The 11,949-nt window shown below is 47.6% G+C and overlaps 1 protein-coding gene across 2 annotated transcripts; it reads right to left on the reverse strand.

Annotated features, from left to right (window-relative positions):
• Window positions 1–460: 460 nt before the first annotated feature.
• LOC147120100 (secreted phosphoprotein 24-like) lies at window positions 461–4,870 on the reverse strand. Of its 2 annotated transcripts, XM_085983809.1 has the most exons (8): window positions 4,695–4,870; window positions 4,449–4,552; window positions 3,809–3,937; window positions 2,412–2,543; window positions 2,252–2,296; window positions 1,542–1,586; window positions 819–863; window positions 461–685 (listed from the first exon to the last, which is right to left on the reverse strand). In XM_085983809.1, the coding sequence occupies exons 1-8, from the start codon at window positions 4,744–4,746 to the stop codon at window positions 653–655; spliced, it is 585 nt and encodes a 194-aa protein (XP_085839935.1). In that variant the 5' UTR covers window positions 4,747–4,870; the 3' UTR covers window positions 461–652. The 2 variants fall into 2 exon arrangements, with proteins under 2 accessions (XP_085839935.1, XP_085839937.1); XM_085983811.1 differs by lacking the exons at window positions 1,542–1,586; window positions 2,252–2,296.
• Window positions 4,871–11,949: the final 7,079 nt, after the last annotated feature.

Here is an 11,949-nt window from a genome sequence, read left to right on the forward strand (position 1 = left end):
AGGTCCTCCTTTGTGAAGACAGAACCAAAATATGTATTTAATTGGTCTGCCATTTCTTTATTCTCCATTATAAATTCCCCTGATTCTGACTGCAAGGGACCTACGCTTGACTTCACCAATCTTTTTCTCTTCACATATCTATAAAAGCTTTTACTTGTTACTAATTTGGTTAGCCCAATCTATATGTAGATTAAATTCACCCATGATGACTGCTGTGCCCTTATTGCACGCTTCTCTAATTTCCCTTTTATTGCCATCCCCAACCTCCGCATTACTGGTGGGAGGTCTATATACCACTCCCACTAATGTTTACTGCTGTGAGGCTTATGGGGAAGTAGTTGCTTTGGTCAGTTTTGTCACTTTTTCCCAATATCTGATTAGTGAAGTGAGAAACAACATTTGGAAGAACATCAGGAAATATTCTCTTTATATTTTTAATTTAATCCACAGAATACAAGACAACAATACATAGCAAAGGACAGAACATTTACAAACTATAGAATCTCCCAGTTACAGTAAAATGTACAGTCAGGAACACCAGGTCCCCCTTATATATGAACAATTAAAGTACAATTGATCACATCTTCTTTAATCTGAATGAGGTCTTCTTGTGTTCACACCAAGCTCGGCCTTTCAGAAGTTTCATTCATGGTTAGTGTCGGGATCTTGAATCATCATTGTGCTCCTGTAGTGAACAGAATCAACAGAATTGTCATTTTCAGATGGACTGAGTTCAATCTGAGTTCAGTGCTTTATTGTTGTTGATAATCATGATCAAGAAGGCAATTATCTGACTCAAAGTCCCAGTGTATACTTACATTTGAAGACTCCTCGAGCGATGATTCTGTTGATTTGCTTTTCACCTGTAATAAAATATTCATATTTACATCTTTAGCATTTTGTAAAGAATCCCGATTTTTAGAATCATCTCCAAATGAAAGGTTTAAATGATGTTAGATTATAAAAAAGGAAGTGGAAACACTTTAAATTTCAGAGTTGCGATTCAATGGCTCAGTGTAGGAGTGGAGAAATCCTCACCAAACATCTCATGTTCTGCAGTGCGGCAACAATCACTAAAGCCCTGGTACAGTGGGGCTGTGGGGTCGATGGTTAAACTAATGAAGGTGAGATTATCCGTCAATTGGTCTCTATTATGTTGACCACCACCCCCCTATAAAAACCAGTAATTATTGTCTATTAGATGAGGAGACTATAAATGATGCTGCACTCATGAAGCCATCAGTTGTATTTGTCCTGATACTATGGTTGTTGTTAGGGGGGAACATTATCTCTGATTCTAGAACATTCTAAAATTCAGTGAAGAACAAACTCATCCTCTTGGAGTCAATTCAACAATCCTCTGGCACTGGTTGGAGAACACCCAATAGCAATTGAGCATCAGGATCTGCTCTCCCACTGTCTCTGGGAGGACAATTAATTAAATACAAGCCTCAGACTCGATTCTGACACAGCTGAATCCAGGCTTCAACAGCTTATTGTAGTTGATAATCAACTGAGTAAAAGTCCCAGATTATACTTACATTTGAAGACTCCTCGAGTGACGTTTCTTCCAACTTGCTTTTCACCTGAATTAAAATATTAATATTTATTTGGTTAGGACAGGGGACCAATGAAATATTTCATAAATAAGACAAATTTTAAAATTACCTCCCAACAAAATGTTTAAGTACTAAATTATAACTGAGGAATTGTTAGCTTTGGACATTTCAGAGTTGTGATCCAATGGCTCAGTGTTGGAGTGGAGAAATCCTCACCAAATATCTCATCTTCTACAGTGCAGTGATAATCAACACAGCCCTGGTACAGTGGGGCTGTGGGGTCAATGGTTAAACTAATGATTGGTGACACTCCCCATCAATTGGGATTTATGGTATTGAACCTGCAGTTCCCCTCCAGGAAGGACCAGCCATTAGTGTCTATTTTGGTGAGAATGTAAGAGACACTGCTCCCATGAGGCCATCACTTGCTATTGTCCTCTCCTGTAGATATTCAGCTCACTTTACCTTCAGTGGAGAACAAACTCATCCTCTGTATTTGGGGTCAACTCAACAATCCTTTGAAAACCCCACAGGATTCGAGCAGCAGAATCCTCTCCCCCAGTGCCTTGAACTAAAATAAATTGCTGTCTTACACTCCATTCTGACACAGTTGAATCCAAGATTATACACTTTATTGTCGATAATCGAAATTGACAAGAAAATTGTCTGACAAATTTCCACTTTATACTCACATTTGACGGCACCTCGAGTGATGTCTCTTTTGATTTGGTTTTGAACTGTATTAAAATATTAATATTTATATGTTTAGCACAGGAGACCAATGAGATATTTTGTAAATAATTTCAAATGTTAGAAAGCCCATTGCTCTGATTTGTATAATTGTGAGGTTACCTCAATACTGTTTTCACTTGACTCTAATGATTCACTGTTGCTGTCAACCGTCTTCAAACCTCGACACTCCACATCGATGTCAACAACCTCATCAGCAAAATATTCAACACGGCTTTTGCAAAAACCTTTTTCCTGTCAAAATAAAACACAAATCTTTTAAAATTATTAAATGACATCAACCTCACCACTGACACACGGAGTTTCAATAATGGCCCAGAAATTCGGGGCTCCATGGGTGAGTACGCACGGGGTACTCACCCGTAGGCCCAATGGAAGTGCCAGTTTCCTGCATGCACTGCACATGCGTGGGAAACCGACACTTCCGTTCCCCTGAAAGGAGGGGTTAAGAGGTCGAACGCGTGCACAGTAGAGGCTGCGCGTGCGCATCGAACTTCGTTTTTTTTTACAGGTTTTCCCGGGAGGGTAAGTCTGCAGAACTTAGAAATGTAAAAAGCAGGCGTAAGGCCTGCTTTTTATAAGGTAAGTGGTGAATTAATTAAAATTAAAACATTTTTTCCACAGGTTTATTATTTTTAAATACTTTAAAGCAAGGTAAGTTTATTTTTAGCCCCGTTAGAAAATAAAATTATTTTTTTCAAAAATTTAAATTATTGTTCAAAATAGTTATTTCATGTAATTTATAGTTTATTTGAAAAATGTGATTTAAAATAAAAATTATTTGAAGATTTAATGCTGTTTTGGGGCCATAGTATTTATAAGTCTTGACAGCACTTCCTGTCAGACTTATGAATGGAGCATTCCCTGCTCCGATTGGCTCCCCATGGCCCACATGATCCCAGGGGACACATCGAACTAACTGCGCCCCTGGGATACGCAAGCACTGCGCGCCAGCAGCTGGACCTGGCCCCGAATCAGAAGTCCACAGGGGCCCACAGCTCAACGGCCGGCACGCAAGGTAAGTGCAGGTCGGGGGCTTGCACCCGCGGGAAGCCCCCGACCCAAATTTCTGGGCCAATATAACTCAGTACTCACAGTCTTTTCCATGATATAACTCAGTACTCATGGCCCTTTCTATGATACATCTCAGTACTCACGGCCCTATGATATAACTCAGTACTCACGGCCATTTCTATGATAAAACTCTGTACTCACGGCCCTTTCTATGATATAACTCAGTACTCACGGCCCTTTCTATGATATAACTCAGTACTCACGGTCCTTTCTATGATATAACTCAGTACACACGGCCTTTTCTATGATATAACTCAGTACTCACGGCCCTTTCTATGATATAACTCAGTACTCACGGCCCTTTCTATGATATAACTCAGTACTCAAGGCACTTTCTAAGATATAACTCAGTACTCACGGCCCATTCTATGATATAACTCAGTAGACATGGGGGTTTCAATGCTACAATATAACTCAGGACTCACAGCGGCCTTTTTGGGGCGGAAGTGACAGCTGGGATCATCAAATTCCAGTCCAGAATTCTTGGAGCAGACGGTTTCTTTCACCGAGAATGTTAAATCCACGTTGTACGACAATTTCCCTGTGCGATAAATCTAATGAAAGGGAAACAGGTCATTAGTGTGTTACCGTATCTAGCGTTCTTACTCTGGTCAGATAAAGCTCAGCACAACACAGCTCTTTATTTTCAACAGATGCCTCCACTGGGACAGTCAGAATCATCAACCAACAAGGACAGAAGATTAATTTCTCCAAACACAAAATGGCCCCTTTAACCTTCACTGTGGAGATGCTCAATGTGCTGGAACCTTTAATAATGGAAGAAATTTACACACGAGCGACAGACGATTGGGATTTGGAAATACTTCAGAGGAAAATAAACCTCAAATCCTAACCTTGGAAGAATTTCAAATCTCACTTCCAAACATTGCTCTAATCCGAATCTCCAAAATCAAACACTGATTTATAATTTAAATTCCTGAGCAGAGATTCGCCCATCATTGTGTGAATATTATGCTCATATTCAATAATCAGTGTCTAACTGCAATCAGTAATATTCTTGTAGACTTTAGACAGTGAAACACACTTAGACCCGGACACACTTACATCCTTCACTCTTCTCCTGGTTATACCACACAGATTGGTGGTCTCGGTGATTTCGTTCAGCTTCATAACTGACTCTCTCAGAGCATCCTTAGGGCTTGGTACTCCTGCAGAGAGAAAAGGAAAGTTGTACAGAACACACCAGCATTCTTCAGTGAATTCTTTTGAAACATTGGTAAAATATCGCTGACTGAAGCTCATTCCCAATAACTTGTTGCTTTATGAGGTGCCGCTCACTCCAGTACGTACCTGAGCAGTGGAGGATCTGCACTGCAGCAATGGTGAGGAGAAAGGATTTCATTCTGCCTCTTGTTGATCAGCTGGCTGGTTTCTAAGAGTAAAGGAGCTGCTTCTCTCTCTTGCTCTGCCTTTCCCTTGCAGTGTTCAGTCTTTATATACTGCACCTCCACCACATTCAAACACTGACTCAGATTTGCTCAGTTTGGTGATCCTGGGCACGGAAATCTGCTGACTAGTTGGTTGTAATATGGGCAGAGCTTCCTCCAAATATCGTCATCGTGTTTAGATTTAGTGGCAAAAGTGTTAGATCAGATATTATTCCTCAGAACATGAAATAATGAACTGACAGAGGAGAGGAAATGATCACCTGTAATCTGTACAAAGTCAGACTCAATCCACTGGTGTTAAATCTTGGAGTTATTCAGTTTAAGTCAGGTTGCCAACCCTCCAGGATTGTCCTGGAGTCTCCTGGAATTAAAGATTAATCTCCTGGATGATGCTGCGAGCAACCCGGGAGATTAATCGTACAGGCATGAAAACAAACGGTGTTTTGTTTAATTATCTTTGAACACTTTTGTTTATTAGTTATAATAATATTGGTGTTGGAACAAAAGGCTGTTTGACTAGGTGGGCGGCCGATAGTGGTAAGCTCCAGGAATATGTGCAACCAGAGTTGGCAACCCTAAGTTTAGAGGATGGTGTCATTGTTTGAGTCCCTTCCTGCACCAAACATTACCGCAGAGGCTCTGCTGTTTTCACAGGCGTGTTGCCCTCCATGATATATTCAGTGCAAAAGCAGTATCTGTGCTCCTTGTGGTGCAACCTTTTTATTTAAATCTCATTATCCCCCCACATTTTCCCCCATCTACAGAAGGTGCTGACTCTTGCTGCGATACATTTGCACGGGCACCCGTGGACTTGCAGCATCTGATCCAACTGGCCATTCTTCCTATGTGACCCTGGACACTGACTGAAACTAGGCTATTTGACTGTATAAGGCATCATCGTGTCAGGGCGAGGCTGGTTCTGGACCCAAGTGCAGACAGACGAGGCGAGAAGCAGGTATGCAGTCTTAAATAAAAGTACTTTACTAGAATCACACAGGTAAACAGTTACAAACATAGGAGCTCAAGACAAGCTACCACTAGGCAAATGGCTTGTCAAGACTGAGCGCAGAGGGAAGAAACCACAGAACTTAAATACAAGCAAAAACAGGTGAAACCAATAAACCTGATAAAAGGCAGTTAAGAAAACTAGTAACAATTTAGCAAAGGGAAACAAACAAGTGAAGGTGCCATCTAGGGGTTACTGAGGGAACTAACCGGCACCCTCACAGGACCCCCTCCCCTAGGAACGGCTCCTGACATTCCTCCTGGACGATCAGGGTGGCAACGGCGAAAATCCCTGATGAGTTCAGGGTCCAAAATGTCCCGGGCCGGAACCCAGGAACGCTCTTCAGGACCATAACCCTCCCAGTCGACCAGGTATTGAAAGCTCCTCCTAACCCGGCGACTATCAAGGAGGCGACGGACAGTGTAGGCTTGCTGACCATCAATCATGCGGGGCGGGGGGGGGAGGTCTGGAAGCAGGAACCAAGGGACTGGTAAGTACTGGCTTGAGGTGAGAGACGTGGAACATGGGATGTATCTTCATCAACCGAGGAAGGAGGAGCCGATAGGCCACAGGGTTTACTTTTCCCAAAATCTTAAAAGGTCCGATGAACCGGGCAGCCAACTTGCGGGACTCCACATGGAGCGGAAGATACTGGGTAGACAGCCAGACCTTCTGTCCGGAACTGAGGAGCTGGGCGGCAGTGTCGGTCAGCCTGCGCTTTCTGCTGAGAAGAAGCGAGCTGCAAGGTGGATCGGACCCTCCTCCAGGTACGGCGGCAGCGTTGGACGAACCCCTGGGCAGCTGGGACTCCTACCTTCCTCTCCTGTTCAGGGAAGAGTGGCGGTTGGAAGCCATATTGACATTCGAAAGGTGAGAGGCCAGTGGAGGAGCTCTGAAGGGTATTGTGCACGTACTCCGCCCAGACCAGATACTTGCTCCAGGTGGAAGGATTGGAGGACACAAAGCTTCTTAGCACCCTCTCCAGATCTTGGTTGGTTCTCTCAGTCTGGCCGTTCGACTGTGGGTGGAACCCAGAGGAGAGACTGATGGAAGCGCCCAGGAGGGAACAAAAAGCCTTCCAGAACCTGGATGAGAACTGGGGACCACGGTCAGAGACGACATCCAGGGGCAAGCCATGGAGGCGGAAGACATGCTGGACAACCAGCTGGGCAGTCTCTCTGGCAGAGGGAAGCTTGACAAGAGGGACGAATTGAGCAGCCTTGGAAAAGCGATCGACCACAACTAGGATGGTAGTGAATCCCTCAGATGGAGGTAGCCCGGTGATGAAATCCAGGGCGATATGAGACCAGGGAAGGCTGGGGATGGGCAAGGGATGCAGGAGACCAAGCGGAGGCTGTTGGGATGTCTTGTTCTGGGCACAGACGGGACAAGCGAAGACAAAGGCCCGGGTGTCGGCTTCAATAGAGGGCCACCAGAACCTCCTCTTAAGGAGCTCGAGAGTCCGACGGATCCCAGGATGACCAGTCAATCGAGAAGAGTGCCCCCATTGAAGGACCTGGGCGCGCACCTGACTGGGGACATAAAGGCTATTAGGAGGGCCTCCTCCAGGGTCAGCCTCCTGACGTTGGGCCCCTTGCACCACAGTCTCAATCTCCCATGCGACGGGAGCAATGATGCAGGAACTGGGGATGATAGGTTCCGGGGTCCGGTCCTTTTCCGAGGGGTCAAACTGGCGAGAAAGGGCATCCGGTTTGAGGTTCTTAGACCCTGGGCGGTAAGACAGGAGAAAGTTGAACCGGTTAAAGAAGAGAGCCCACCTGGCCTGCCGAGGGTTGAGGCGCTTGGCGTCCTGGATATATGTCAGATTTTTATGGTCGGTCCAGACGACAAAAGGATGCTCTGCTCCCTCCAACCAGTGTCTCCACTCCTCCAAGGCCAACTTAACTGCCAAGAGCTCCCTGTTGCCGACATCGTAGTTACTCTCTGCTGCCTTCAGGTGACGGGAAAAGAAGGCACAGGGATGTAGCTTTTGGTCCTTAGGAGAGCGCTGGGACAGGACAGCCCCGACTCCAATATCCGAGGCATCCACCTCTACGATAAAGGGCAGGGTGGGGTCCGGGTGTACCAGAATGGGAGCAGAGGTGAAATGTTGTTTGAGCTCCTGGAAGGCCCGTTCTGCTTCAGAAGACCAACAGAACCGTAAAGATGAGCCCTTGGTCAATGCGGAAAGGTAGGCGGCAATGGAGCTGAAGTTGCGGATGAAGCGTCTGTAAATTTGGCGAATCCCAGAAACCGCTGAACCTGCTTAACCGACGTGGGACGCGGCCAGTTCAAGACGGCTTGAACCTTGCTAGGATCCATCTGGACGCTTCCACAGGAGATAACGTAGCCCAGGAAGGTGACCTTAGAGACGTGGAATTCACATTTCTCGGATTTGACAAAGAGGCTGTTCTCCAAAAGCCTCTGCAGAACCTGTCTGACGTGTTGGACATGCTGCTGGGGGGACTTTGAGAAGATGAGAATGCCATCCAAATAAACAAACACGAACTGGTTCAGCAGGTCCTGGAGCACGTCATTGACCAGAGCTTGGAAGACAGCAGGAGCGTTAGTGAGACCAAAGGGCATGACGAGGTATTCCCAGTGACCGCTAGGGTTGATAAAGGCAGTCTTCCATTCATCCCCCTCCCTAATGCGGACCAGGTTGTACGCGTTGCGGAGGTCAAGTTTAGAGAAGATGGTAGCTCCCTGCAGCTGCTCAAACACTGAAGACATCAAAGGGAGGGGATAGCGGTTCTTAATGGTAATTTTGTTAAGCCCCCGATAGTCTATGCAAGGCCTGAGACCACCATCCTTCTTCTTTACAAAAAAGAAGCCAGCACCCGCTGGGGAGGTGGAAGGGCGAATGAAACCTGCAGCGAGGGCTTCCTTGGTGTATTCTTCCATGGAAACATTCTCAGGGCCAGAGAGAGAGTAGAGCCGACCCCGAGGGGGGCTAGTGCCAGGCAGGGGATCAATGGCACAGTCGTAGGACCGGTGTGGGGGGAGTGTAGTGGACCGCTTCTTATTAAACACAGCATGGAGGTTCGAATATTCAGGGGGCACATGAGCAAGGTTCAGCTGATCAGCTGGCTCGGGAGAAGAAGGACGGGACAGACTAGGGAAGACCTTAAGACAGTTGGCTAGACATGAAGGACCACACTCCAGCACAGTCCCGGTAGTCCAGTCAATGTGAGGGTTGTGAAGAGAGAGCCACGGATGTCCAAGAACGAGAGGGAGCTCAGGTGAATCGATAAGGTGAAACTGCAGCAACTCTTGATGTCTCTCCCCTACTTGGACATGTAATACTCCGGTGATATGATGAATACGCCCAGAACCAAGGGGCCTGCTGTCGACGGCGGTGACTTGTAAAGGCTTGTCAAGGCGGGAGAAAGGAATTTTCAGGCTGCGCACAAGGGTTGCATCGATAAAACAGCCAGCGGCCCCGGAGTCAATAAACGCCTGGAGGTTGTACTGTTGTCCCTCCCAAGAGAGACGAGCGGGAAGCAGGGTTTGGAAGACAGAAGGGGTAGGAGAAGGGATTTGATCTGTCCGTATTTTCCCAATCCTCCTGGCTTTTTCCTGAAGCTCAGGGCATGTGGCTCTGAGATGGCCAGACAGGCCACAGTAAAGACAACGCCCCTCTCTCAATCTCCTCTGTCTCTCAAACTGAGAGAGCCGAGTTCTGCCAAGTTGCATAGGTTCCTCTTCGGCGCTAACAGGTGGACTCGGGGGTACTTGGAAACTCTTGGTCAGATTCGAAACACTGGAAGATCTCACCTCTGTGGAAGTAGTGAATCTCCTCTCTCTACCATGCTCCCGGAGGCGGTTATCCACACTGATGGCAAGGGAGATGAGCGTGTCAAGGTCCTCCGGAACCTCTCTGGACACCAGTTCATCTTTGATAGATTCGGAGAGGCCATGAAGAAACGTGGAGAGAAGGGCCTCGGTGTTCCAGTGGCTCTCCGCAGCGAGTGTGCGGAACTCAATGGCGAAGTCGGCTACGCTGCAGTTGCCCTGGCGGAGATTCAAAAGTCTCTTAGCTGCCTCCCGTCCACTCACAGGATGGTCAAAGACTTTGCTCATCTCTTCGACGAAAAGGAGAATGTCCGAGCAGACGAAAGATTGCTGCTCCCAGATAGCGGTAGCCCAGGTGAGAGCTTTTCCCGAGAGTAGTGATATGATGAACGCTACCTTAGAGCGGGGTGATAGGAACATGGAGGGTTGGAGTTCAAAAACTAGGAAGCACTGGGTCAAGAAGCCGCGACACTTGCCCGGATGACCGTCATAGCGCTCTGGCGCGAGTAGGCGAGGCTCTCGGTGAGTCTGGAGATCGGCGACCGGTGGGGTAGCACCCAAAGGAACAGACTGAGGAGGAACATCCTGAGCAGAAGCCACAGCGGCTGGGTGTTGAATGGTCTGAGTCCACGTATCTACCTTGTCCGAAATGCTTTGGAGATGTTGCTCAAGGCGGCCGAGGAAAGCACCTTGATGGGAGAGATTAGAACGAAGTTCCTCCATCACTGCTGGGTCCATACTGGCTCAGTCTTGCTGTCAGGGCGAGGCTGGTTCTGGACCCAAGTGCAGACAGATGAGGCGAGAAGCAGGTATGCAGTCTTAAATAAAACTACTTTACTAGAATCACACAGGGGCCTAGAAATTGGGTTTTGGCGCAGCCAGGGCTTTAGCGCCGGAAGTTAGTGCCGGCGCTAAGTCCCCCTGCGCGCGCCAAAAATTCAGTAGCGCCGCGCCCAAACGGCTGCCGGCGCTACTGGAGGGTTTCAGCGCCTCCCAATGGGCGCTACCTGCCCCATTGCGGCGCTGTTCCGGCGCTGCGGCGCCCGATGCGGTGCGGCAGGCTGGGGAAGTGCAGGCCTGCTCCTTCCGTTAAGGAGGAGCTGCCTGCACCCGACCGCTGGCCGTTGACGGCTGAATAAAAATCAGCCCGGCACCTCGGAGAAGTGCCGGGCTCACGGCCCACATGCATCTGTGCCGCGGGGGGGTCTTGGAGGAGTCCGGGGAGGGAGGTGCGGGCAGGCGGCCGCCGGGGAAGCGGCCGGCCGCCGCGCGACCTTAATGCGCCGGCGCTAACTTCAGCAAGGCACCTTTTACAGAACGTTGCTTGCGGCTGCCACGGGCGAGGCGGCCGCAACTCAATTTTGGAGTTCGGGCGGGTTACCACGGCAACCGGGACGCTGCGCACACCGATGACGTCATCGTTGCCGGCGCAGCGCTACCGGTGCAACACCGCTTTAGGGCCCCACTCAATTTTTCAAATGGCCATAACTCTGGCGCTAGTCCCTCTAGCGCCTCAAAAGCGGTGCTAAGGCTAGTGAATTTCTAGGCCAGGTAAACAGTTACAAACATAGGAGCTCAAGACAAGCTACCACTAGGCAAACGGCTTGTCAAGACTGAGCCCAGAGGGAAGAAACCACAGGACTTAAATACAAGCAAAAACAGGTGAAACCAATAAACCCGATAAAAGGCAGTTAAGTAAACTAGTAACAATTTAGCAAAGGGAAACAAACAAGTGAAGGTGCCATCTAGGGGTTAATGAGGGAACTAACCGGCACCCTCACACATCGTTTGGATTGATTTTCCTCTCACCTGATCTTCTTACCAAGAGATACTGAACAAGAGCGGGAGCCCTGGCTTAATATTTCCATCCATAGCCCACTTATATGGTGCCAAATTATTGGATTGAGATCAGTTATTTCAGCGCAGATCAGGAATTGAACTTGGGTCCTTCTGGTCTGTATGGCTTTATAGACCCATGGAACCATTGGCATTTGCAGAACATAAGAACATAAGAAATAGGAGCAGGACTAGGCCACTTGACCCCTCGAACCTGCTCTACCATTCAATAAGATCATGGCTGATCTGAGGCTCAAAGCCACTTCCCTGCCCGCTCCCCATAACCCTTCACTCCCTAATCTTGTAAAAATCTGTCTATCTTCACCTTAAATGTATTTAATGATCCAGCCTCAACAGTTCTCTGGGGCACAGAATTCCACAGATTTATGACCCTCTGAGAGAAGAAATTCCTCCTCATCTTAGTTTTTAAAGGGCGACCCTTTATTCTGAAACTATGCCCCTGAGTTCTAGATTTCCCCACGAGGGGAAACATCCTCTCTGCATCTACCCTGTCGAGCTC

Source organism: Somniosus microcephalus, chromosome 4, assembly GCF_052327205.1.
Source record: "Somniosus microcephalus isolate GS21.2 chromosome 4, FLI_Smic_1.0, whole genome shotgun sequence".
NCBI lineage: Eukaryota > Metazoa > Chordata > Chondrichthyes > Squaliformes > Somniosidae > Somniosus > Somniosus microcephalus.